The sequence below is a fragment of the Miscanthus floridulus genome, chromosome 1 (genome assembly GCF_019320115.1).
Source record: "Miscanthus floridulus cultivar M001 chromosome 1, ASM1932011v1, whole genome shotgun sequence".
Taxonomy (NCBI): domain Eukaryota; kingdom Viridiplantae; phylum Streptophyta; class Magnoliopsida; order Poales; family Poaceae; genus Miscanthus; species Miscanthus floridulus.
Genome location: NC_089580.1, coordinates 160281872 through 160308994, shown reverse-complemented (window position 1 = coordinate 160308994; position 27123 = coordinate 160281872). Strand labels below are relative to the sequence as shown.

Genomic DNA, 27123 nt, shown 5'->3' with positions numbered 1-27123 from the left:
TGTATGATGTTGAATTTGATGAAACCAAGGGCTCCCAAGAGGAAGATGAGAATCTAAATGATGTGAGAGATACTCAATTGGTTCATGCAATGAAGAAGATGGATGTTGGTGATATAAGACCTAAAAAAGTGATTGAAGTTGGAGATGACAAAGATCAAGTGCTCTCTAACTCAAATATGCAAGCTAGTGGTTCTCATGATCAAAATCAAGCTAGTACAAGTGATGATAAAGTATGAGATCAACAACAAGTGGCTACTTCATCATCTCAACCAAATGATCAATCAAATGCAAGCAATCAAATTCAAGTGCTCCAACCAACCAATGTTGCAAGAGATCATCCATTAGATTCTATAATTGGTGATATCTCAAGAGGTATGCAAACAAGATCAAGATTGGCATCATTTTGTGAACACTTTTATTTGTGTTATCCATGGAACCTAAGAAGATAGATGAAGCCTTGAAGGATGTGGATTGGGTGAATGCTATACATGAAGAGCTTAACAACTTCACAAGAAATCAAGTATGGGAGTTAGTTGAGAGGCCAAAGGATCATAATATGATTGAAACAAAGTGGGTCTTTTGAAACAAGCAAGATCAAGATGGGATAGTTGTAAGGAATAAATTAAGATTAGTGGCTCAAGGTTACACTCAAGTTGAAGGTCTTGACTTTGAAGAAACATATGCCCCGGTGGCTAGATTGGAAGCTATTCAGATCTTGTTAGCCTATGCTTGTGCTCACAACATTAAATTGTACCAAATTGATGTGAAAAGTGCATTTATCAATGGGTACATCAATGAGCTTGTGTATGTTGAGCAACCTCTCGGTTTTGAAGATGAAAAGAAACACAACCATGTTTACAAGTTGAGGAAGGTTTTGTATGGCTTGAAGCAAGCACCAAGAGCATGGTATGTATGAGAGATTGAGGGATTTTTTACTCTCTAAGGGATTTAAGATGGGGAAGGTTGACACCACTCCCTTCACCAAGAAGCTAGGCAATGACTTCTTTATGTTGCAAATCTATGTTAATGATATCATATTTGGATCAACCAATCAAGACTTTTATGAGGAGTTTAAAAAGATGATGGCAAGTGAGTTTAAGATGTCCATGATTGGAGAGCTTAGTTACTTCCTTGGTTTTCAAATCAAGCAAATGAAGAATGACACTTTTGTGAGTCAAGACAAGTACATCAAAGACATGCTCATTAAGTTTGGCATGGATGAGAGCAAAGCTATTAGTACACTAATGGGGCAAATGAAAGTTTAGATAGTGATGCTAGTGGCAGTATTGTGGATCAAAAGATGTATGGGTCTATGATTGAAAGCCTACTCTATATGACCGCATCAAGGCCGGATGTGATGTTTAGTGTATGCATGTGTGCTAGATTTCAAACCTCACCAAAAGAGTCATTTGAAAGCAACAAAGAGAATATTGAGGTACTTGAAGCGTACATAAAATGTTGGATTGTGGTATCCCAAAGGAGCAAGATTTGAGTTGATTGGATATTCGGACTCTGACTATGTGGGATGCAAAGTTGAGAGAAAGAGTACATCAGGCACATGTCAACTGTTGAAAAGATCACTTGTGTCTTGGTCATCAAAGAAGCAAAATAATGTAGCACTTTCAATCGCCGAAGCGGAGTACATTCCGGCCGGTAGTTGTTGTGCTCAATTACTTTGGATGAAGGCTACTTTGAGTGACTTTGGAATCAAATTCAAACAAGTGCCATTGCTATGTGACAATGAGAGTGCCGTGAAGCTCACCAACAACCTAGTTCAACATTCAAGAACAAATCACATTGATGTCTACCATCATTTCATAAGAGATCACCAACAAAAGGGGGATATTTGTATTGAGAGTGTGGGCACCGTTGATCAACTTGCCGATATATTCACCAAGCCATTTGATGAGAAAAGGTTTTGCAAGTTAAGGAATGAATTGAACATACTTGACTTCTCAAATATATGTTGATGCACCCCCATTATATGACATGCCTCTCCTTTGAGCAAAGCAAGGTAAAGTTGATTGATATGTTATTCATCCATTGCTACGGACTTGTTTAGTGCATCTAGTCATTCCTCACATGTCTTAGGCTCATTTATGAAAATTAAATGAATTTGATGCTTGTATGATACCACTATTGCTTGTATGCTTAAAATAATTTAGTGGTAGCATATAACATGTTTGTGGGCTTGTGAATCTAGTGTTTAATCTAGAGAATGAGCTATAAGTGTTTAACTCAACATGGTACAAGATAACCCTTATTTGGAGGTGTGAAGAAGCTTGTCCTTGGATCAAACCGAGTTAAATATCTTTTGCAAATGATCTAGATTGAACCAAATTAGGAAAATAATCCTCACTTAACATGGTTTCACCCCAACCTATCTAAAATTTGAGCTCACCTTTTGTTCTAATTGTTGACAAAGGAGGAGAAAAATTCACAAAGATAGTAAGATAGGGGGGAGCAAACAAATAAAATGTCATTGTAAGGGGGATCAATTAAAATTTGAAGCACACAAGTAGGGGGAGCAAGCTCATAAACTTGTATGTTGCATTTATATGTGCATTACATATGTTTGCTTACATGGCACTAGTTTTTAAATTCCCTATCCATGCTTGTGTGGTGTATGCTAGATTATAGAAAATGATTGATGAAATGAAAACTAGCATGCATAGGATAGCTAGATATTTCTTGATATTTTACAAGTGGTATTAAAACCTTGCTTCTAATGTTGATCTCATGAGGTATTTAGACTGTCTTTGCTTTTCAAGTAGTATCTAGCAAACCATGGTGCTAAGGATGGTGTTCAAATGGCAACTCTGATTGGTATCACGCTTCAAAGGTCCATTCTTTACACCTTAGCATCATTTGGTAGCTATTACTCTCTCAAACTTCAAATTCATACATATGTGCAAGCTTTCAAATTCAAACTCTTAGCACATATGTAGGGGAAGCTAATACTACCAATTTGAGTTGATGAAACTTGTCCATAACCTTTACACATGGTAATATGTTTGGGCAAGTAATATGAATAAAAAAGATTTCCTTAAATATCTTTGTAAATAAATTATCATCAATTACCAAAAAGGGGGAGATTAAAAGCCCTAGTTTGGTTTTGGATAATTGATGAAACCTAGGGACTAATCATTGTGCTAAGTGTGTAGATATGAAACGACAAGTCCCATGCCAAGTGTGGAGCTAGATGATGGTCATGGTGAAGGTCATGGCCACAAAAGAGATGATCAAGTGCTTCACATTTGGAAAAGAAGAAAGAGAAAAACAAAAATAGGCTCAAGGTAAAGGTAAATTGATAGGAGCCATTTTTGGTTTGCACTCAAGATATCATAGAGGGTGTGAGTGATTTAGGATAGATAGTCGTACTATAAAAGAGGAATTGTTTGGCTAAACGGTTTATCGAGTGCCACTAGGTGACATGATTCTTGTATATGCATTAGGGACCTAGTGTGCTAACATCTAACCCTTAAAAATGCTTGAGAAAATGCTAACACACATGCACACAAGTTCTACACTTTGTGGTTAGTAACTTAGAAGCAAGGGTGAAGTGGTTGTGGACTTAGAAAACAAAAAGGTGACAAAGGTACTCGACCGGACGTTGGCGCTGGGGTGACCGGACTCATCCAGGACGCGTCCGATCAGTGTTGAGCGCAACCGAGAAGGCCAAGTCCTAACTGGACTCTATAGAGGAGGCGTGACCGAACGCGTAGGGCCTGCATGCGGTCAAGGTGTGCCGCTGACGTAGGGTCGATGGTGTTGGCGCGCGAGGGCTGTGCTGACCAGACGCTGGCTTGCGTTAGGTCAATCATGAGCATGCGCGTCAGATCACAAAAATCCCTCTCGGGGTGCTTACTGGAGTTGACTGGACGCTGGCTGGCGGTGTGTCTGGTCCCTCGCGAGTCCGTCAGGTCGTCTGGCGTAGTGGCACGGGCATAGGCGTGAGCGGACGCGGCACATGTGCGTCCGGTCTGGCTAAATTGCGTTCGGTCTGTCTTTAACCGTGAGGGCGCTGTTCAGTAGCCGTTGGAGATTAGCGACACAGGTTTAAAGGAGGTGACATGTGGACGACGGTGGTTGACTGGACGCTGAGGGTGTGCGTTCGGTCATGCTTGACCGGCGCGTCTGGTTGGCCTGAGCAGCAGACAGTGAGGAGGCCAATGGCTCTTTCGTGGTTGTCTCCCTATTTAAGGGTCTTGGCCGACCCTAGGCTCTCTCTCTTAGCACTTTGACATACTTGAGATCCATGTGAGCCTAAGCATTCATCTTCCACTCATCTCCATCATTGATTCATCATCATAGTGAGATTGGGAGTGATTCCAAGTGTATTTTCTTGAGTGATTGCATCTAGTGGCACTTGGGGATCGTTGTGGCTATGGATTTGTTGTTTCTCTTGGTGGTTGCCACCACCTAGATGGCTTGGAGCAGCGGAGGAGCTTCGACATGTGATAGTGATTGTTCGTGGCCGGCTCCGATGATTGTGACGGGTCTTGCACCTTCCCCAATGAAGAGCCACAAGGTAGCTCTAGTAAATTGCTCATGTCATTGAATTACCTTACTTGCTGTGTCTATTTGTTGGACGAGGTTCATGCTACACCTCTTAGTCGCCGAACCACTAAGTGTTGGTTGACACAACAGGGACTGGCGTGCCAGCAAGCACGTGGACCTCGGGAGAAAAATCTTGTGTCTCTTATGTGATTGGATTTCTCCCGATGATTAGATTGATTACATTGTGATTGGTTTAATTTCTCGATACGGCGGTATAATTACCCTACTCACTCATTTATATTCTTACAAACTAGTTGTTAAGCTTTTTAGTGTAGCTAGTCTTTGAGAGCTTATTAGTTTGGTTAGTGTGGCTCTTTAGTTAGTATTTGAGAGCACACTAGCTTAGTGAGTAGTTTCTTAGCTCTTGTGTGTGCCTAGTGATTATAGCAACTAGAATTATTGGGATAGATGACTTGCAACCATTGTAAAGCTAGAGTAAAATTACATTACGTCATTTGTGTTACTAATCAATTGCTCTAATGCCTTGTATAATTTTTAAATAGGTTATTCACCCCTCTCTAACTATATTAGGACCTTTCAGGAGTGTAAAAGAACATATATACTCTTCTTCTTCTTATCCAGATCACCTTCCTGATTCGTTGGCTCGTCGCTCTCTAGTACGACCTCCCACTATCCTAAGTGAGTGGAGCGGGAGTCCTCAACCGGGCTCAACAGGGCAACAGACAGGGAGCGGCGTCTAACCGAGTGGACGGGGGAGTGGACTCCGAACGACCGAGGGCGGTGGGAGAGCGGTCCCGAACGAGCGTCCAGTGCAAGGGCGGCGGGGGAGTGGTCTTTGATCAAATGGGGGCAGCGTGAGAGCGGAGCGGAGGGGCAACCGACAAAAAATCTCTTACAATAGTGAAAACACGAGTTAGAAGTCGTGAGTTAAACTGTGATTGTTTTGAATGCTCGATTTCTAGACAATCTAAAAATAATCAAGGATAGTTCTCGATTATTTTCAAATCTCTACTACTCCCTCCGTCCATAAAAAAATGCAATTATATGATCCATTCCGGTTAAAGTAGCTCAAGGTTGACTAATTTTATAGCAAATAGTATTAATATTTATGTCTTCAAATAAATTTATTATAAAAATATATTCTATGCTAATCTAATGATATTACTCCTTGGAAAATGAGAATTGCATTTTTTTTTTACGGAGTGAGTACTACGTTGCTTCATAGTTTCGATATACAGAACTACAGATGTCCACATAACTTTTCTTGGGGTGTACGTACTATATATACAAGAAATGATTCTTTTTGTCGGAGTAACAAATAGTATTCGTACAGTACTGGTGTCCTTCCCTTATATAAAAAAAACGCAACAGATTAGTATTCCTCAGGCTGCTACTAGTTCGTGTCGTATCGGATATTTAGCATATATACGGAGTATTAAATATAGATTAATTATAGAACTAAATATATAGATTAAGACTAATTTGCGAGATGAATTTTTTAAGTCTAATTAATCCATGATTTGACAATGTTGTGGTACAGTAAATATATGCTAATGATAGATTAATTAGGTTTAATAAATTCGTCTTATAAATTACGGATGACTTCTATAATTTATTTTATTATTATTACTCTCTAAACAGTCGATATGACATCTCTATATAACACGCCACGTGACACTACTTTATTCCCGGCTTAATAATGAAATCTCGCGCGGACTCGTGCGTGCATGAACCGACCAAAACTGCCACTCCAAAGAGAAGCTCATCGTGCCATCTCCACTAGATCATCCAGCATCCGCAACGCAACCCCTCGCAAACCGAAGCTCATCTGAGCACTGAATGTAGACGAGAGCTGCGGAACAGAACACGACCCAGACAGCAAACTGGAATCCCCATGACCCCCGAATATCACCACCACACACAATCCCAAGTCTCGTGGTAAAAAAAAAACGAGTGAAATTCACTAGGAATCCACGTTACGGAACGGCCCACCGATGCGGCGCCTGCCTGCCTGCCTGATCCGCGGGGGGCAGCACGGCTGCCAACGCCAAGCGGCCATTGACAATCGCCGGCCGGCGCACTTTGCCGCTCCGCGCAACGTGCAACCGCCTGGCAGTTGCTCAGAGAACCCGCACACTTGGCCTGCTCCCTCTGGGCAGGATTGTGGTTGTGGCAAGCGGCATGTGAATTTTTATCTAAAAGCAGTGGATAGCGGGTCTGATTGGTTGGTTAACAAAATTTGCCATGCTAAAGATTTGACAAGCTATGGTTTTGGCTAATGATTGGTTAGCTATCAAAACTTGTCAACTTCTCACATTTGGTTTGCCAAATTTTTGGTTTTTTTTTTTTGCCTAATTTTTGACTTACCAAATCCTTGGTATGACAAATTTTGGTAACCAACCAATAAGGCCCAGCATTTCAAGATTGTTTCTTTGGGGGTGATGCGCCATGGAAGCTAGGTGCCCCAAAGAAATTGCCAGGTAATTAACTCTCGCCTTCAAGGAAGGCGCGGTAAATAAGTATTTTTAGGGGTAAATAAATGTTAATTAAGAATGGATCATATCACGTGACCGTGGTAAGAGCCTTCATCAGCGTATGCCAATGGATCATATCACGAAAGGCTTTAGCACTGTTTCTTGTAGAGTTCCGGCAGCCTTCTTGTAAACTAAGGGATATTGATCCGCGACCACGAGCAAACCGGCAGAATTGTATATGTATGGGCATGACCCTTCAAGAATCCCAACGGTTCACATCAATAAAAAAAAAAGGTTCCATTGATGTTTGCGAAAAGGGCAAGGTGCTCCTTTAGGCGAATCAATCAGGAAGGTACGTACCGAAGAGCCCAACCATGGCGTTGCTGGCAAGAGGAGTAGGCTAAACTGACAAATGCTCAAAAAAGGAATTTTTTTTTGGAAGAAACGATACTAAAAAAAGGATTGGAGATGGAACACCTTGTTGTTTTGAAAAAAGTGTATATATATAAAAAGAAGAACGAACACGAGCAGAGTATACTCGTAAATAATAATAATAATACGATGTCCCAACCATCACTGTCCTTAGTCAATACCGTTCGGCTGGCAAAGTTTCTAGTTGACTTCGTATATATAATTTTTATTTTGTGAGGCAATCAAATACGGAGTATGTAAGATGAGGAAACACGTGTCTTCAACTATAATGTTCATGATTAAAAAGAAAACTATAACGATCATAATGTGAGAGAAATTATGAAAAAAGCAAGTTAAAGATTTTAGAGGAAAAATGCTCAAAAAATATACAAATAGGATCTATATATACGGTGGTGTCCGTGAGGTTGATGTCAGTCTTCTAGGAAAGCATGTACTCCCTCTCTCGGTTCGTCTCGTAAAAAAATCATTTTTACTTCTGAAGAAGTCAAACATGTTTAACTTTAACCAAATATATATTAGGAAATGTTAACATTTATAGTATATAATTAGTTTTCTTAGATAAATCATTGAATATTTTTTAATAAATTTATTTGGAGATACAAATGTTGCTAATATTTTCTATAATATTTGGTCTAGCAGATTCTCTTAGTCAATTTAAGTATAATATTGCACAAAAGGAGAATTTAAATAAATAATGAGTATGACCTGCAGATAGATCGTTGCTTGCGCCAGTGCTGCTAGCTACCATCGAGGAAGCCGACTGCCAAGGTAGCATTCGATCTGCTGAAGTCAAAATGCCACGAAGGAGAAGAGGGGAAGTGGCACATCACTAGCAGATGAGAAGAGAAGAGGGAGCAACGGTGGCTGAGGAAGAGAGACTGGCGGTGGCGGCACGATCCTAGTGGACTAGCACTCTAGCAGCATGGGGGAGACGAGGAGTTGTGCCAACGAAGAATATAGAGTAACAAAGGGAAATGGGCTAAACGCGAGCTAGCGAGGACGCCGGTGAAATTCGAAGGGAGAGGGGCGGACGATGGGTGGGACGACCGGCAGCGAGGTCGCCGCGGGCTGGTGTGATGGAGGAGGTGTTGGCGGCGGTTAGGGTTTTGGTTTTTATAGAAAATCCATGGCCGGCGGGCTTAGAAGGAGAGCATGGAGACAACAGCGGCTAGCTAGCGTTGGTGGCGGGTTGTGGTCAGCGAGCAAGGCGGCGGAGCGCCGCTGAGCGGACGGCAAGTGACATCCGATTGGGCAGAGTCGATGGCGGAGTGAGAAGCCACCGACAAACTGGAATTGGGATTAAGGAAGGGCGGGATGGCCGAACGGGGGTGAGTTGCGGGCGAGGTCACCAGTGAGATCACCAGCAGCCTGGACGGTTGTAGTGGTGCCAGAGGGAGGAGGAAGATGGGTACAAAAGGAGATAGAGGAGGAAGATGATAGATTAGAATGAGAAACCGTAAAATGTTTTTGTTTGGCCTGGTAAGAAAATGTTTGGCATTTCTGGTTGTGGGAACCGGAAAATGGAACGAGAAAGTGAAACGAAAAATGGACTCCTGCCACCGCCTGCCGACACCGAGAAAAGAGTTCAGGGGGGATTGGTCCCTCCTGGAGCTTAATTCGGGCCAAGCTATTATTGTTACATTCCGCGAGCATTAATTAGCGTGCGTTCCACGCTCAACCATTCGGGTACTTATCTATGCGTGTAGAACGTACTCCCTCCGTTCCAATTTATCTGTTGTTTTCGGTGTCCGTACCACGATTTTGACTTAATTTGTACAAAATATGTGCAACATTTGTGTCTCCAAATAATTTTGTTAAAAAACTAGATTCAAAGATCTTTCCAATGATGTTAATTATGTACCATAAATAATAATATTTTTTAATATATATTTTGTTAAATTTGTTTCTCGGAAAGTGAGAACGGCAGATATTTTGGGACGGAGGGAGTATGTCCAAAGGAAAAGGAAGTTACACGTGATGGTGTGGTTACGACCTCAACGACTTCAACGTCACCGCTGGGTTAAATCAGTTTTGCGTCGGTGCGTGAGTGAGACCACAGTCAGTCAGTCCCGTAGCACTGCAGTGGCAACATCGTCCACTCGATCTGTAGACCAAGAATTGACAAGGGTATAAGTATTTCGCACGTGGTGTTAACTGCTAATGACAATGACCGAAAGCCTAGACGGACCGTTCAGTGCGTGTTTAGTTCGCGAATTTTAGAAATTTGGCTACGGTAGCACTTTCGTTTTTATTTAGTAATTAGTGTTCAATAATAGACTAATTAGGCTTAAAACGTTCGTCTCGTAATTTTCAACCAAACTGTGTAATTAGTTTTTTTTCGTCTACATTTAATGCTTTATGTATATATCGCAAGATTCGATGGGAAAACTACTATAGCACTTTTTGGGAATTTGTTTGGAAACTAGTGGCACCGTCTTACCTCGCGGATATACCTTTTACTGACGACTCGGCCAATGCAATCGTGCTTTTGTGCGTCTGGCGTCATCTGTTGATGAGCCACTGCGTGAGTGAGACCACACACCACAGTCAGTCAGTCCCGTAGCACTGCACTGGCAACATCGTCCACTCTGTAGACCAAGAATTGACAAGGGTACGAGTATTTCGCACGTGGTGTTAACTGCTAATGGTGCAAGTGGCTCATCAACAGATGACAGAGCTTCTTGTCGCGATCACCTGATAAAACTACATTACCTCTGTTCGCTTTATATTATTAACTAATTTGTTGTGAGAGAAAAATATTATTCGTTAGCTGAAAAAGTACGGCTTATAAGTCAACGATTATCCCTTCGAATGCAAAAGATGGAGTAGGATCTCACAAGGAGTCAGGTTGGCACGTCATAGTTTCTGGACCCTGGAGAAGTGCCAAAAACCATTTTGCCGGTCCATGTTACTGCCAACGTTTTAAAATAAATTAACTTTTGACGATCTAGACAAGCGTTTATATATAGCTAGAAATTATTTTATTTTAAGCCGGAGAGAGTAATACACCATACACCGTTCGAGAAGGTTTTTTTTTTTTACAACAACCGTTCGAGAAGGATTACAGTTGGTTCAAACCACCGAAGGAGAATCCCAGATATTTCTCGAGCACTGCACTGTACGGTAGAGACTCAATTGTTGCGGGCAGTAGTACCATTCACTCTATCACTTTGTTGCAAATGGTTCCGAGTTCATCGACCCTATAAGCTTCTGCAGTTCTGCCTGAAATAGAAGCGAACGATTCAGACACAACCGCCTTTGCCCTTGCTGTAGCCACTTGTTTACTCGCTGCTGCATATACCCAGACAAAAACGAGTGAGTTGGAATCAAAGGATTCGAATTGGCCAGGAGCCTTTACCTAACTGACGCTGTTTAGATTTGCAGCCACTACATTTGGGTCAAGTGGCACGCTCAGTTGGGGGCCGAACGAGCGAACGAAGCTGCAGATTTGGGAGCACGCATGAGAAGGAACACCGATGGGGCCACATGCGGACGCGCAGTACAGTATACATGGAAAACGGTTTCATGTTAGTTTGTTAGCGAAAAAGGGGTTCAGATAATTAACTCATCCAAAGTAAAATTAAGAAAAAAAGAGTTGCTAAAATTCAGGTGCGTGCATTTTAGTTTCCTTTCATATGAATGTTATTGCATATATTTTATGTTAAAATTGCAGCTTTAGTTCGTTGTAATTTCCGTAGGTATAATTTGCAATTTTCGATTCTGAGTATAAAAAACTGTTAGATAAAACTACAAACCTAACAAAATCTTAGTATATGTTGACACAAAGACAATTAACAAGTTACACTTTTTTTTTCTATAGTTAGATAATAATTACAAAAAGTTCATACGGAGTATATTATAACACAAAGATAATTAATGAATCATAAACAAATGATAGGAGGACAAAATACAGGCTGTGTGCTACACGGTCAGCGCGTCGCATGATGTAAGTCTAATTTTCAGGCACCTGACTTTAGGAAAAGTGAAAAAAAAAAAAGATGTGATAGCAAGCTGCAGGTGTGTGAAGGTAAGATTGACTTGTTCAACTTTGACATTTCTTCCATCGACGGAGAACTTTGCGAAAACTGAAATATCTATGGCCTTGTTGAGTTGGCGGAATTTTTTGGGAAATAGTACCGTAGCACTTTTGTTGTTATTTAGTAATTAGTGTCCAATCATAATTTAATTAGACTTAAAAGATTCGTCTCGTAAATTTCGTCTAAACTATGTAATTAGTTTTATTTTTTATTTATATTTAATGCTTCGTGCATGGGTCCAAAGATTCGATATGACAAGGAATCTTGAAAAATTTTACAAAATTTTAGGAATTAAACAGGCACTATGCCTATCACTATGCCTATATATGCTTATTATTATTACTGGACATACTAGTAGGCTCCTAGTAGCACTTGAAGAAGCTGTTTATCCACAAGCTAGGTTCAGATATTCCCAGTTGCGGCGTTCTTGCTTGTCCATGACCGAGTGACCGTGCAAGTCGACGGGGATCTGGACCCTTTGAGAGCGATGGGTCGGTCGTGTTTGTATCTGGCTATAAGTGGGGCGTGCGTTTCGGTATACTCAGCCGGACATATTGATTCGTGAATCATTCGATAATTTTGTATAATTTATCTATAATTTAGCATCGTAGTAAGAACTAAAAGATAAAAGATGGTGAAATAAATCTGTTTGCTCAACTCTTGCTTAAAAGTAGAATATGTGCTTATCTAGAATAGTTATAAATAATGAACTAATTATGACTGCTAATAAGAAATATACATAAGGATTCACTACTAGTATTGATTTCCGTAAAAAGGAAACCCAGCAAACGAAGAAGCCTATCATATCCTTTGGAGTCGAGAAATTACTCCCACTAGTTGGATAAGTCTCGCGAATACATTGTGTACTCAGAGTTTATTTACTCTTGTTGTAGGTGCATCTGTTATGTGAATGATTCTTCTGGTGGGCACAGACGGATCCTTGTATATTATCAATAGACGTTTATTTTAATTCCGCTGTTTAAATTCCGTACTCTGAACTTGGTACTTTAATAATGTAATTCTAAGAACTCTGGTGGTATGAAATGGATTAAGTTTTGTAAACTCGTTCTCATTATTAGATCCTGGAGAAAAAATATGGATTATTCGAGTTCTCCCTTAGGGTGTGCTCAACGAAATCCGCCCGATATTGCTTGCTTTCAAGGTGTTTAGTGTCTGGTGGAAGACGAGCGCCTCCAAAGATATATTACTTCGAACGATTCTGTCACACTTTCCACGACCGATTAGGATCCACCCGTTCGTACCAAAGCCATCTCAATCTTAAAGCTCTTCCAAATCTAGAATCCCTAGCCCACCAAGGGCTTTGGTCTTTGCTGCCTCAGGCCAAATCACCGAACAATGCCCCTCCACCGACGCTAAGTTCTCCTTTCCAAAGAAAGCCCCTCCTGATCTTACTAATTTACTTAACCGCCCGTTTCTTAATTTAGAACACTGTGAGGAAATGCACTGGAATAGAGGACAACACTCAGTTCACTATAGTTAGTCTGCCATGTGTGTCCAAGAATTTTGCCTTCCATTGATGGTAGGGGCTTGTTTAGATCACCTCCAAATTCCAAGTTTTTTCACTCTCTCTTCATCACATCAATTTTTAGTCGCTTACATGGAGCATTAAATGTAGGTAAAAAAAATAACTAATTGCACAGTTTAGTTCGAAATCACGAGATAAATCTTTTGAGCTTAGTTGGTCCACGATTGGATAATATTTACCAAATAAGACGAAAGTGCTACTATTCATCGGGTTACAATTTTTTACGATCTAAACATGGCCTAGGTGCGCAGCGACTTTATCGATCATGGGAAGCACATCAACCCTCCGCAGCGGTCTAATATTTAGCGGTAGGCCTAAGTATTTGTATGGGAATGCTTTGACGTCATATGGGATGACACCGCGAATTTGCGGTCTGTTCATTTAGGCTTGTTTGGCTTATAAGTTATACTTTTTCAATTAATAAACATTATTTTTTTCTCACATCAAATCAGTCGACAGTATTTTTAGTCATGTCTTATCAGTCAAACAAGCCCAAACAAATAAGCCCTTGTGTAGTTCGCGAAATTTGGAATTTGGGGCTACTGTAGCATCTTCGTTTTTATTTGGTAAATAGTGTCCAAACATTGACTAATTAGGCTTAAAACGTTCGTCTCGCAATTTCCCACTAAACTATGTAATTAGTTTTTCTTTTCGTCTACATTTAATGCTTCATGCACAGGCCGCAAACATTCGATGTGACAGGTACTGTAGCAACTTTTTGGACTTTGGGGACAACTAAACAAGCCGTAAGGCGTTGATCCATACATGTGTTGTTGCAGGCTATCGGATACACACAACTCCGCATTAATTTCAGCGGAGCTCATCAGCGGCAGGGGTTGCCAGCGGGCCGGACATTGATGGGTACACCTACTGTACAGCCAAAGAGATAATAGTAGGATTATGATTGAGAATAGAGAAATGCCTGAATGAGACGGTCCTGTCCTGAAGCAGCGGAAGGTGGCACAGACTGGTCACCGCCGCCTCCCCCGGCACGGCGTCATCACTCATCACACTATCAGGCATTCAGGCCTCTCTCTGCCAAAACCGGGTTGACGGCCGCTGTTTTCGTTTCCCAGAAAATTTCTGGTTTCAAAGGATTGTTTTCGAGCTCATCTTCGCACGAGTACGTACTCCGTAGAGTACTGTACGTACCACCACCCAGAGTCTTAGCATAATCAAGTTGCTAATGAACCGCAGCTGAGGGTCAAACACCTGTCAAAATCATATCCCCTCTCGCCCTCTCGCTCCCCGCTGATATTTTTTCAGGGAAAAACCGGCACACCGGTGAGCGAGGCGTCGACGCATCGCGCACGGGTCTACTTCAGCCCAAGCTACCTAGCTAGCTACGGTAGCTGCACGTCTGTGGGAACTTTGCTGTTTTTGCCGTCGGTGTCCCGTCGTGCAAGTTGACTCTGATTTCTTTGCATTTTGTTGCCTGGTTGCTGGTTGGCTAGCTGAGCACTGGCTATGGCTAGTGATGGCACTGCTGCGGCCGCGCCTAGTTAGCTGACTGCGGCAGATGTTTATGTCCCAAATGTCAACGGGTTTATTAGTGCCAGTAGTACTCCTATCCCTAAACAAAAATACGAAGAGCACGTCAAAAAATGCTGGACTTTAACTGTCGAAGCTTCTCAGAGGAAAGGCATTTTTGTTCTGCGTTAATCTGAACCGAACATCTGTCGAGTCCGAACAACGCCCTTGTGTTCTTCAGGCTGGGTCGTCTCTTGGAATCATTTCTTACTGCGATGGCATCAGCAATTGCTCCTAGTACTCCAGCTTTTCACCGCGGCCCACAGTACCAGACTGGTGTGTCGTGCCCCGTGGGAGGTTGGGACCGGTTGCGACGACCGAGGCAGCCGCACATGCTCAGCGGCAGGGGAGCACGATGAGCACGTGCGGCGGCTCCGCGGGAGTGGAGTGGAGGCCACGGTGGGCGGCGGGTGGTCGCGGTCCCGGCCCGCGGCTCGCACCCCTTCGTTCCCCGATACGTGTACGGCCGGGATCGGTGTCCGTCGCTGCACGGCCAGCACAGTCGCCGGTCGGTGTTCCCCGCATCAGCGATTCAGCGTGGGCAAGGCTGGCACGGCCGCACCGGAGGGCCGCGGATCCATGGCTGGCTCCATGCTTTGACGGGGCCAGATGGAGAGCGCTCGTTCGCCGAGAGCCCATCCGCGACATGTTCAGCGCACATGCACGACCTTTAGTCTCTGAAATACTCCTACTTAATTAAGCTTGGCATTAGCGGGCTAAGAAATCCATTTGAGTACATTGCTCGCATGTTGCATACTAGAGTACCATGCTTTTGTCAGAGCAACATATACTAGAACACCACGTGTCCAAAGAGAACATGAAGATCACAGGTGCACAGAAGGCTAGTCACTTGGATCACAAAACCTGCGTGGACGACCTGCGATTATTAGTCTGCATTAATCAGTCAACGATAATCTGTCTCCAGCAATGCAGATGCAGGTCTGTAGTAACAAGAAGAAAAAACAGGCGACGCGGTGGCGTTGACCCTCACGGGTGATGACCGGAGTCACCCGAGCAAAAGGTGCAACCGTGCAAGGCGCAACTGCAAGGTCTGTTGTTCATTACTATTACTAGCACCACCACTCCATCGCTTGCAATTCGGAATCCAATGAGCTTGCAATTGGTTATTGTACGACCAATACTCTGTTGATCCCGTTGAAAATGTCGTTTTTAACTTTTAGACTTATTGTTTGATCGTTCACCTTATTCAAAAATTTTGTAGAAATATTTTTATTTTGTTATAACTTATTTTATCATGATACTTTAATAATAATTTATTTATTTTGTTATTTGTAGTGATACTTTAATAATAAATTATTTATTTTATTATTTATATAAAAATTGAATAAGACGAACGGACCAAACAAGAGGTTAAAAAGTGAAAAAACGACATTTTTAATAGGAGTACGTACCGAGACTTTGGAACCCGGCAGAAATATCACAAAATCAGCTCGAATATGTATGTACTCCTACCACTAGTAGTAGGATTTTAAGAAAAGGGAATATTGTGTTCTTGCCCCCACTTTGATGTCCAATTATGATTTTACCCTCGTTTTTGTCATCGTTGTGATTTTACCCCTGCTTTATAACTACTGATGCTCAGTTTACCCTTACTTTTAACTCTGTTAGCTTTATCTAGAATAAAACAAAATAAAAAAAAAACAAAACCCTTCACAGTAAGACCAAAAGACAGTAATACCCTTTATCCACTCTTACCCTCCCAATCCCCCAATCCTCTACCGTGTCCTCTCTGTCTCTCTCATTCCCCATCCCCAAGACCCCAATAGGAAGAGCACCGGAAGCAGCAGCAGGCCGGCGCCCGGCCCGGCCGCTGCCATATCCATCCGCAAGGCGCTGGGAGGTGCTCCGCCTTGCGTCCGCCACGGGTGACCAGGCGACCATCGGCATCGCGCGGGTGACGGCCGCCGTGGCGCTGGACCTCGACGTGGCCATCGTGCACGCCACCTCCCACGACGACGGGACCCCGGACGACCGCCACGCGCGGGAGGTGCTCCGCCTCGCGTTCGCCACGGGCGCGGCGCCCGCCTGAGTCGCCTCCATCGCCCGCCGCCTCTCCAGGACCCGCTACTACGTCATCGCCGCCAAGTGCCTTGCGCTCCTGCAACGCCTCGCCGCCGCCGATGCCGACCCCGACCCTGCCGAGGACGCCGACAGAGAGGGCCGCACGCGGTTCCTCCACGAGCTGCTCTGCCCCACCCTCACCGGCTGTCGCGCGAGGGAGCCCGTGCTCGCGCTGCTCCTCGACTTCCGCGACGAGGCGCACACGGCATCGTGGGACCACTCCGCCTTCGTCCGTGCCTACACCACCTACCTCCTCGACCGCGTCCGCTTCCTCGTCCTGCTCCTCCCCGCGCCGCGCTTCGCCGACGACCGCGTCAGGGGACCACCGCACATGGCGGCGGCGGCGGCCGACATGGACACGGAGGCGCTCTTGGGCCGCGCGCGCCACCTGCGGCACCTGCTGGACCGCCTCCTCGCGTGCCGCCCCACGGGCTCCGCCGGGGCCAGCCGCATCGTGCGCGCCGCGCTCCACCCGCTGCTCAGCGACAGCTTCAGAGTCTACGAGGACGTCGCGCTCGTCCTCGCGCTCCTCCTCGATCGCTTCTTCGACATGGACTACCCCGAGTGCGCCAAGGCCTTTGAGACCTACGTCGGCACCGCCAAACAGATCGACGCGCTCCGCGCCTTCTACGCCTGGTGCGACGACGCCGGCATCGTGCGCTCGTCCAACATTGCCGACGTCAGGCGCATCGACGACAAGCTCCTCGAGACCATGGAGCAGTTCCTGAGGCAGCGCGGCCGGGCGGGACGCGCCTCGCCGCCACGATCGGCGCGCGAGTCTGCTGTCGGTAAAACATGGGTAAAATCACAGTGTATTCAGATAAGCAGAGGTAATTTCGCAGGGGCAAACTTGTTTTATTGAGCCTATTTGACACCGTTACCTGCTGTTCACGGAATAGGGGTAAACTTAAGCTTCGTTTTCAAAAAACAGGGGTAAAATCACAACGATGACAAAAACAGAGATAAAATCACAACTAGACATCAAAGTAGGGACAAGAATGCAATAGCCCCTTAAGAAAAACCCTGAGTTTCGAAAGTGACCTAACTACGGCAATCAGTGAGAATAGTAGTAGCACAACGTACTACTTGAATTCAGCCACCATTGACCCGTTTATACTTGGTAGTACTACTGTAAAAAGGAGAGTTTGATTCGTGCTCTGCTTTCGGTTGTCACTGCCGGGGCTTTGTTGTTGTAAAAAAAAAACCGGGGCTTGGCTGCTTGGGGGTGGCCAAGGAGTAGCGTCCAGCGCGTGTGGTAGGTGGGCGTGCGTGTAAAGCCACACGGGGACAAGGTGCGTGGGGCCCGCGGGGCAGCACACATGGCCCCAGCCCATAAGGCACCACGTGGTCGTTCTGCAGGGGATCGCTGCGGCGACGGATTTCATGGCCGTCAAACTTTAACCCGATTTCATGAAAAAGGGTCCTGCCTGTGCCTGGTTTTGATGACTCTTGACAGACCGTTTTGTCCCCAGTCGCCCAGTGCTACACGCTGGTTGGACGCAAACAATCCTTCCAGGGACAGTGACGACGGGTCGATATTTTGCTAATTTTTTTTCTTACAATTAATTAAAGAAACACAAAATGTAGCGTCAGTTTGGAGTTTGGGATCCTTTTCCATCTGTTCTCGTTCGATATGTATGTGGGATGGCAATGAGAGCTTTCTTTTACTGTCTCTTACGTGGATAATAACACTGTGAACAAATCTACTAGGATTGATCCTTTGTTCACACCAATTTTCTCATTTGGGGCAACTCTATCTTGCCTGCAAGAGTCTCCCTTTCATGAGTTCTCCGCTATTACAACGGGAGGGTATGTCTTACAAAAATTATTGTCCATGTACTGTTGTGCTCTACTGTTGGCTTTTTAAGTTATGTTCCTGAAATTAGTTTAAATGGTAAAAGCATAAGAAAGTTAAATCTTAGTACTGAAATTTGGCTTATTCTGATGCTTATGCTGAAATGCTGTGAGAAGAAAACAATATTCGTTTGTTGAAAAGTACTGCTAAAATAGTGTAATAGAACATGGTCATTGGGATAGCAAATTAAAGAAAGTGGACATGGAAACCAAGTACTACACCCTATGCGGCATTATGCTAGACAAAAGTATAAGCTAACACCCCTCTTCCTCTCTTTCTTTCCCTATCCTTTTTACCTGTTTGGTGTATTCTTCTCACTACTGCATTGATGACATTCATTTTTGAAAAGTTTGAAATCCATGTGTGTGTTTTTGCGTTCTCTTTGATTTGAAGGAATGTTAAGAAAATGGTCGATGAGAGAGGAGCGCGCCCCACATCGAACCGAAGAGGTAGCATCCACTCTCCTTCGTTCTAGCGCTTTTGTCCCTAGCTCTACTACGCGCAGCCCCGATCCACCTCGGACCCCGCCAGCCAAACCGGGAGAGGAGGCCACCGACCGGTGACCGAGCCCCGCGTGTCACAGGCAGACGCCACCAGCCAAACTCGCCATCACGCGGGTGATTAGTGATTACGGAGCAGCGAGATCTTTTTTTACCGCCGCGCAGCACCGCAGACTCGCAGTGGCGGCTCGTGAGTGGAGGCGAGGATCATTAGTTTAAGAGGGGAGATTATAAAAGCCGGGCTGTCGCTGTTCGCTTAAACTTATCAACCGACTTATCAGCTACAATCTACAGTATTTTTCCTCTCACAACAAATCAGTTTCAGTCGGTTTATCAGCCGGCTTTAATACTAGCCGAACAGGCTGTAGACTGCAGAGGACAAGAAGCATAGCACCACCAGCATCAGGCACCAGCACGCTCAGCCCTTGATTAGTTTTCACCCTAAAACTTTACGCTATGTTATATTTGACACATGTATAAAGTATTAAATATAGATTAAAAAATAACTAATTACATAGTTTACGACTAATTTAAATACGAATCTTTTAAGCCTAATTAATTCATAATTTAACAACAAGTGCTACCGTACACATATGCTAATAATAGATTAATTAGGTTTAATAAATTTATCTCGTGATTTATCAAAGATTCTGTAATTTATTTTTTTATTAACATCTGAACACCCGTGCAATACGTAACCTCGAAACTTTACGGGCCGGATCCTAACACGGCCTCACTTGCCTGTGATTACTTTGCGCAAGAGGGCAGAGAGGCCTTGGCCCTGCCCCCGTTCTTATCCCCACCTCGTGCCTCCACTCCTCCCCTCTTCCCCTTTCTCCTCCCTCCCTCCCTCCCTCTTGCCCGCTTCTCTCCGTCTCGTCTCCCAGGTCATGGCAAAGCTGGAACACGGGGGAAAATAGCAAGTGGGAGATAAACAGGAAGAGCTAGGTGAGTTCCTCCTACCTACCTGGGCCTCCTATCCTTCTCAGTTCTTGTGTGGCTGCTCCTTCTCTTCTTCGTTGATCTTCGTCTTCTCTTTCTCCCTTTGATGTCTGCTTGTTCTGTTGGAGGGTGGTCGGCTGATTATCTGATGGATATGTAGAGCGATAATTTTTCGAGAGATCTTTTTTTTTCCTCTGATTTTTTCCAGGATCCTGTAGCTTCCTGCAGTGGCCAATTCCCGTTTGAGTTATTTTTTTCTGATCTTTCCTTCCGGTGCTGATTTTTGTCCTTCTGCGTAATAGCTGCGGCTAAATCCATGGCAGAGTTCCAAGGTTGATGCCTTGATGATGTAGCAGCTCCCATCCAAAAACCCGAGTTTCTTACATCTCTTTTAAGCTTCCGCTTGGATCTCAATACTTCTCCTAGTCAAAGGCGGAGCTCGTTCTAGGAAGTGTATAATCAGGGAAAAATTGTTTTCCCTGCATCATCTTTGGAGGTGGAAAATTTTATCAGTTTTCTTTAGGTTCGATATGTGTCTAGTCCATTTCATCCCTTGACCTTGATTCCCTTTGTCAAGCACATGGGTACATGTTCTTGTTACCAACTGTCCATTCGTGCTTGGCTGGGTGCCTGGGTAAAAACAAATAGATCCATAAAAAATGATTTACTGAAAAGCCTTCCTTCCCTGCCTTTTGACCTTTTTTTTTTAATCTTTCCCCCTCGTGATTCAATCAGAGCTTACGTTCATACGTTTGCACATGCTTTCGTAAGAAGGGGAAAAAGATGCAACTTTACGTGCTTGTTCCAGTGAACCGGCATATGAGAAGTAGTTATTTGGTGGAAGTATTTATGGTCATACATTTTCATGCTTGAATTCCTTCTTCCACAAGTATGTTATGATGCATATTACTATTCCATGCTGTGTAATCTGTTTCTTTATGTCGAAACAATAAGGATTGTGCTATATTTGGTCCCTGTTAGTCTTAGAAGTATCAATTTCAGAAGGATTATGGGGGAAGTGTCCATGTGTAGTTTGATCAGATCAAGGCCCTGTTCTGTTTCACCAAACACATGCTAGGCTGCTAACTTTGGCCTTCCCGGTTGTTGCTTCAATAGGCAAGCTTGCCTTTTGCTGCCACATGATTGTCTCCAATAGCTGTGTAGATCTATGATGCCAAGGCAATAAGCCCTTGCAGATCGTGTATCACCAAATTAAGATGCCACAATAAGCTTCACTCGGCCATCTTAATTACTTTTTTTACTAATAACACGCAATCGTGTTGCACATGTTTACCTTTACCCTACACTTATTGTCTCTGCACTTAATTACTGACAGTAAAACACAGCAGCTGACGTGTTCATCTTCCTTGTTGCTTCCGCGCAGGTGAATACTACAAGTAGCAGTACAAGGAAGAGAGTCAATCTGCCCGTGACTGCGAGTGAACTTGTTGGGTGTGGTGTTTGTTGAGGTCACGATGATGGGAGGCGGGCTGATGATGGATCAGAGCGTGGTGTTCCCTGGCGTCCACAACTTCGTGGATCTCCTGCAGCAGAACGGCGACAAGAACCTGGGCTTCGGGTCGCTGATGCCGCAGACGTCCTCTGGCGACCAGTGCGTGATGGGGGAGGGTGATCTTGTGGACCCGCCGCCAGAGAGCTTCCCGGACACCGGGGAGGACGACAGCGACGATGACGTCGAGGACATCGAGGAGCTGGAGCGCCGCATGTGGCGCGACCGCATGAAGCTGAAGCGGCTCAGGGAGCTGCAGCAGAGCCGCGGCAAGGATTCGATGGCCGGTGGTGGTGGCCTGGCTGACGGCTCGTCCAAGCCAAGGCAGTCGCAGGAGCAGGCGCGGCGCAAGAAGATGTCTCGCGCACAGGACGGCATCCTCAAGTACATGCTCAAGATGATGGAGGTGTGCCACGCACAGGGCTTTGTGTATGGGATCATTCCGGAGAAGGGCAAGCCGGTGAGCGGCGCCTCCGACAACCTCCGTGCGTGGTGGAAGGAGAAGGTCCGCTTCGACCGCAACGGCCCGGCCGCCATCGCCAAGTATCATGCTGACAACGCTGTCCCTGGCGCTGAGAACGAGCTCGCCTCTGGCGCCGCCAGCCCTCATTCCTTGCAGGAGCTGCAGGACACGACGCTCGGCTCACTGCTCTCAGCACTCATGCAGCACTGTGACCCCCCACAGCGGCGCTACCCGCTGGAGAAGGGTGTTCCTCCACCATGGTGGCCTACCGGCGACGAGGAGTGGTGGCCGGAACTTGGCATTCCCAAGGACCAGGTCCCACCCCCCTACAAGAAGCCTCATGACCTTAAGAAGGCCTGGAAGGTGAGCGTGCTCACCGCTGTCATCAAGCACATGTCGCCAGACATAGAGAAGATCCGTCGCCTCGTTCGCCAGTCCAAGTGTCTCCAGGACAAGATGACTGCCAAGGAGATCTCAACCTGGCTGGCGGTCGTCAAGCAGGAAGAGGAGCTGTACCTGAAGCTACACCCCGGCGCACTCCCACCGGCATCTACTGGTGGCATCGCCAGTGCCATATCCTTCAACACTAGCTCAAGCGAGTATGATGTGGACATCATTGATGAGTGCAAGGGGGATGAGGCCGGCAACCAGAAAACAACAGTCACTGACCCAACCGCGTTCAACCTTGGTGCCGCTATCCTAAGTGAGAAGTTCCTCGTGCCGCCGCCGATGAAGGAGGAGACTGCCGACGTCGAGTTCATCCAGAAGAGGAACGCCCCCGCTGCTGCTGAGCCAGAGCTAATGCTAAACAACCGAGTGTACACCTGCAACAACGTCCAATGCCCGCACAGTGACTACAGCTTTGGATTCCTCGACCGGAATACCCGCAACAGCCACCAGTACACCTGTAAGTACAACGATCCAATCCCTCAGAGCACTGAGAACAAGCCGCCACCAGCACCCCCACAGTCACAAGCCTTCCAGCCAGTCTTCAACCAACCCAATCAGGCACTGAACAATCTGGATTTCAGCCTGCCCATGGATGGGCAGAGGTCTATCGCCGAGCTGATGAACATGTACGACAACAACTTCATGACGAACAAGAACATGAGCAGTGACAGCGTCACCATCATGGAGAGGCCTAATGCGATGCCCCAGAGGATCCAGATGGATGAGGGTTTCTTTGGACAGGGCAACGGAGTCTTCGACGATGTCAATAGCATGATTCAACAACAACAGCAGGCACCAGTGCAGCAGCAGCAGCAGTTCTTCATCCGCGATGACACGCCATTCGTGAACCAGATGGGCGACATCACCAGCACGTCGGAGTTCAGGTTCGGTTCTGGTTTCAACATGTCTAGCACCGTTGATTACCCTGGCGCGGCACAGAAGAACGACGGGACTAATTGGTTCTACTGAAGAATAAACTTGTAGGGCTGAAAAACGTCGTTATAAGCTTTGGATTTCTCCATGGTTCTCCTAAGTTGTCAAGTCTATAGGTCTTTGTCATATAGGTTTTGCAGTAGCTGCAAGACGGCTGGAACTTGGAACTGGTTTATACTTGTATGTCCGTCCAGCCATAAACCTCTTATGGAAACTTAATGTTATTCCTAGTTTTAATTTGTTAGTTCCAATGCTGTTCGTATATATGGCTGTTGAAATGCTTGTGCTTGTTTCTGTATGTGATGTTGTACTACCTGTTATTTGGTGTCTGAATGCACTGTTTCTTTGACTAATTCTGCTCGAGATCTCTGCTCATTGTTGCTGAGGTGCATCCTCACTGCTGCTCTTCACAAAAACAAGATGACCTGACCGATTCAGATATTTTGTTAAAGGTTTTGGGGCGTTCACATGTTTGACTGATGCAATTTTTCTGGGTTTTTTCCTCTGTCGGTGTCAAATTGTGAAAAAAAATCCAACCTAACGTGTTTGAAATTTCCCTAATCCTGTATCTGTCGCGCCTTGAGATTCTGTCAATACGGTAAACATGGACAGGTACTTCTGTCATATTAGGTGGAAATTCCGCCTGAATTCCACTGAGCTTGATATTGATATACACCCAAATCACACCGATCCGTTAGATAATTTTCCTCGTTTCATTGGACCAAACGAAGAACTTCCACGACAAAATATGTCCACCATCTTCTGTTGCTTGAGTTACCGTTTTGTTAAAGAGAGATTACCATTAACATCAAGATGCTTAGAAAAGGCATGCTTTGATATTCATCATCCTTGCTTTCCCCAAAGCCTGGTCAACGCGAAGTGGCAGCCCTAAGGAAAGTTAGGCCGTCCAAACCGTTCCAAGTATTTTGAATTTTGATGCTCAAGAAACTGGATGGTCCTTTCTTTGATCGCAAGAGCCCTCCTCCCTTTATTGCTTGCTTGGTGTGGTGGCACCTGTCATCATCCATAAGACCATGACCCATCTTATCCTTGCGATTGTGATGCTGGCGTGACCTGCTGTGAGCCCTCCTCACATGCTCGCTGCTGGAGCTGGATGCTGTGGGGCGGGAGCTCCCCGTACTGGCTGGATCATGGAGATGGAGAAGGGGATGGGGATGGGACGGGGGTGGGGAGGGGATCAGGATGGGGACGGCTCGCTCGCTGGACAGCAATTGCGGGTTCTTGTTTCCGTGGCGGCGGATCCAAGCGTTTGGGCCCGCTGCCAGATTTCTGCAGATATACACTACTGTATTCAGAGAAGTCGTTTCGACTCCAGGGCGCGTTTAGCATCGGCAAAGTTTGCAACTGTAAATTTTACATAGTGCACGATTCTTCACGGTAGCATTTCGTTTGTATTTATGAATTATTGTCCAAACATTGACTAATTAGGCTCAAAAGATTCGTCTCGCAAAGTTAAAGCAAACTGTGCAATTAGTTTTTGATTTTATCTACATTTAGTACTCCATACATGTAACGTAAATTTGATATGATGGAAAATCTTCTTTTTACATAGTGCACTTTTAGAGAAGGCCCAGCTGAATTTTCTGATCATTTCGCCCAGAGCCCGAGAGCTCTGTTCATCGGGGGAAAAGAAAGAGTGAGGCGATGTTTAGTTCCAAATTTTTTTTTCAAAAAAGTGTTATAGTAGCCATCACATCGAATCTTACGATACATGCATAGAGCATTAAATGTAGACGAAAAAAAAACTAATTGCACAGTTTGGTTGGAAATCGCGAGACGAACGTTTTGAGCCTAATTAGTTCATAATTAAATACTAATTGTCAAATAAAAACGAAAATGCTACAGTAACCAAAATACCAAACTTCACCCAACTAAACAAGGCCTAAGAGTTGAGTCTGATCTAAGCTAAAGTGACTACAAGTAACGAGGCCACCAAATCTGGGCCCTGTCGGCTCCAAATCCTTCTTGAGATCTACCTAATCCGCTCCTAAAGAAAACGCTTAGATTTCTATCTATTAAGCTAAAAATGTGCAGCATAATTTAATTTAATTGTTAAACGAGACAGGTGGCTGATGTGACTTGGAATGGTCAAATTGCCCCTTTGATATTCGCTAGCCACCCAACCGGCCAATTATACTACTTTTGTTAACCTAAAACAAACAATGGTTATAGTGCTCCAACTCTACATCCTACTTCTTGTATGTGTTTTATTACTTTTTGGTCCAGTGCTGAGCTTATCAATGATGGTGATGGGTCATAGGTGCGGATCAAGCGGAGGAATAAACCAGCACTGTTCTTTAACTAACCAATATTCTGAGGCAAACTAAGCCGCTTAAAACACATGCTTAGGCGCTTGATTCTTTATTGTAGTACGACTTCTTTTTTCCTTCCAGCTTCATGGACCAGGCAAACGAAAGAGCAGGTCTCCATGCCGTAGCTTAGATTAAAATAGATGAGGCCCCAATGATTTGTTTGGACTCAACGCTCAACTGGCACTAACAAACTGGCCAAATGGGCGGGGTTCAAAAGAAGCAGAGAATCGGTTCATCGAAAACGTGTGGGGGGGATGCCATATCGGTCCATGGACTGACTGCCGGAGGACGGTCTCCGCTTCACCGATTGGGTCATGGACACGCCTAACAAAACGCACGAGGCACGATCAACTGAACCCAGCCATGCTTTCCCGGTCGATCTCGACGTGCGTGATGATGGCACGGCGGGCCTGGCAGCTGCCCAGATGCCACGCTGGACGACGGGGGGGAGCTCGCTGGTGAGTGGTGACTGGTGAATTGCAAGCGAGCGAGCCCGTCGTCACTGGCCACACCGTTGTTTTCCCGGCTAGGTGCGGCGTACGATGGCGAGGTCACGGGGCTGGGGCTGTTGAGCCGGGCCGGGCGTACAGTGCCGACCACGGGGACAGCGAGAGGATGGGAGGTGGCCATGAGATGGTGATAGTAGAATTTGTCGTCGTGGGGGATGTTTGGTTCGAATCCGTGCTGGTTTTGATACGAATGCGAAGCGAAACCCGGTTTAGTACAGGAAGCTGGAAGCGTTTCCATGGGGACCAAGAAGTGGGATGGTTGCGTGGCTGGGTTGGCCGGATGGTTGCCTACCAGGCTGGCTGCCTGAAAGCAACAGATGGATGCGATGGTAGGAGGTGGGAGAGTGGGGCTGGCAGCGCCGCGGCTGCTGCGTCCGCCGTGCGACGAGTGACCGACGACTTCAGCGTCCGCACCGCTGCGTCCAGCCTGGTTCGATTCGACGGTGGTTCCGGAGTTGGCCTCGGCGCGATCTGTTTCTGGTAAAAAGGACCTGGAGATAGATCGACGGAGATTGCCTCGTCACTCGTCAGTTGGTTCCTGTACAGGGAGGACCGGAGGAGTCGCGGCCTCGGTCTGACCCAACCCAATGCGCACACGCGTTGGCGGCCTCCCTCCCCCTGCAACTTGCGAGACGAACTTTGCCTTGGGAACTGTAGCCGCGTAGCGTGCGTGCGAGCGCCATCGCTGACGAACGGGGCGAGATGCCGCCGGGCGATCCGAGATTTCATCAGTGGGGACGGCTGATCCCGCTCTCGCCGAGGCCCCGGCGGATAGCGAGGCCGACGCCGACGCGGGCGTGCTGTTCACGGCGACTGACGGATCCATCAAGCTGGCCTTCTTGGCAGGGCATATTCTGCGGCGATGCGCGAGCAACGTCAGGATTCCCCTGGCCTGGCGTCACGAGCTCGGGGTTCGGCAGATGGCCACCAAGTCGCCGATCCTACTCTACGTAGTACAAGCCTTGCTTCGACGGCAGCTCGCGCTGTGGGTTCCTCCTATTGTGGT

General features: G+C 45.6%; 1 protein-coding gene and 1 pseudogene across 1 annotated transcript; both read left to right on the top strand.

The window, feature by feature from the left end:
- The first annotated feature begins 14755 nt into the window (after nucleotides 1-14755).
- Nucleotides 14756-17484, top strand: LOC136466300 (probable clathrin assembly protein At4g32285; annotated as a pseudogene).
- Nucleotides 17485-19768: 2284 nt separating this feature from the next.
- Nucleotides 19769-23573, top strand: LOC136545553 (protein ETHYLENE-INSENSITIVE 3-like 1a). Its single transcript, XM_066537563.1, has 2 exons — nucleotides 19769-19925; nucleotides 21304-23573. The coding sequence occupies exon 2, from the start codon at nucleotides 21395-21397 to the stop codon at nucleotides 23309-23311; it is 1917 nt and encodes a 638-aa protein (XP_066393660.1). The 5' UTR covers nucleotides 19769-19925; nucleotides 21304-21394; the 3' UTR covers nucleotides 23312-23573.
- The last annotated feature ends 3550 nt before the right edge of the window (nucleotides 23574-27123 follow it).

Bases quoted from the DNA above. Each gene is read 5' to 3' on its own strand.
- LOC136545553 (XM_066537563.1), top strand. From the start codon at position 21,395: ATGATGGGAGGCGGGCTGATGATGGATCAGAGCGTGGTGTTCCCTGGC.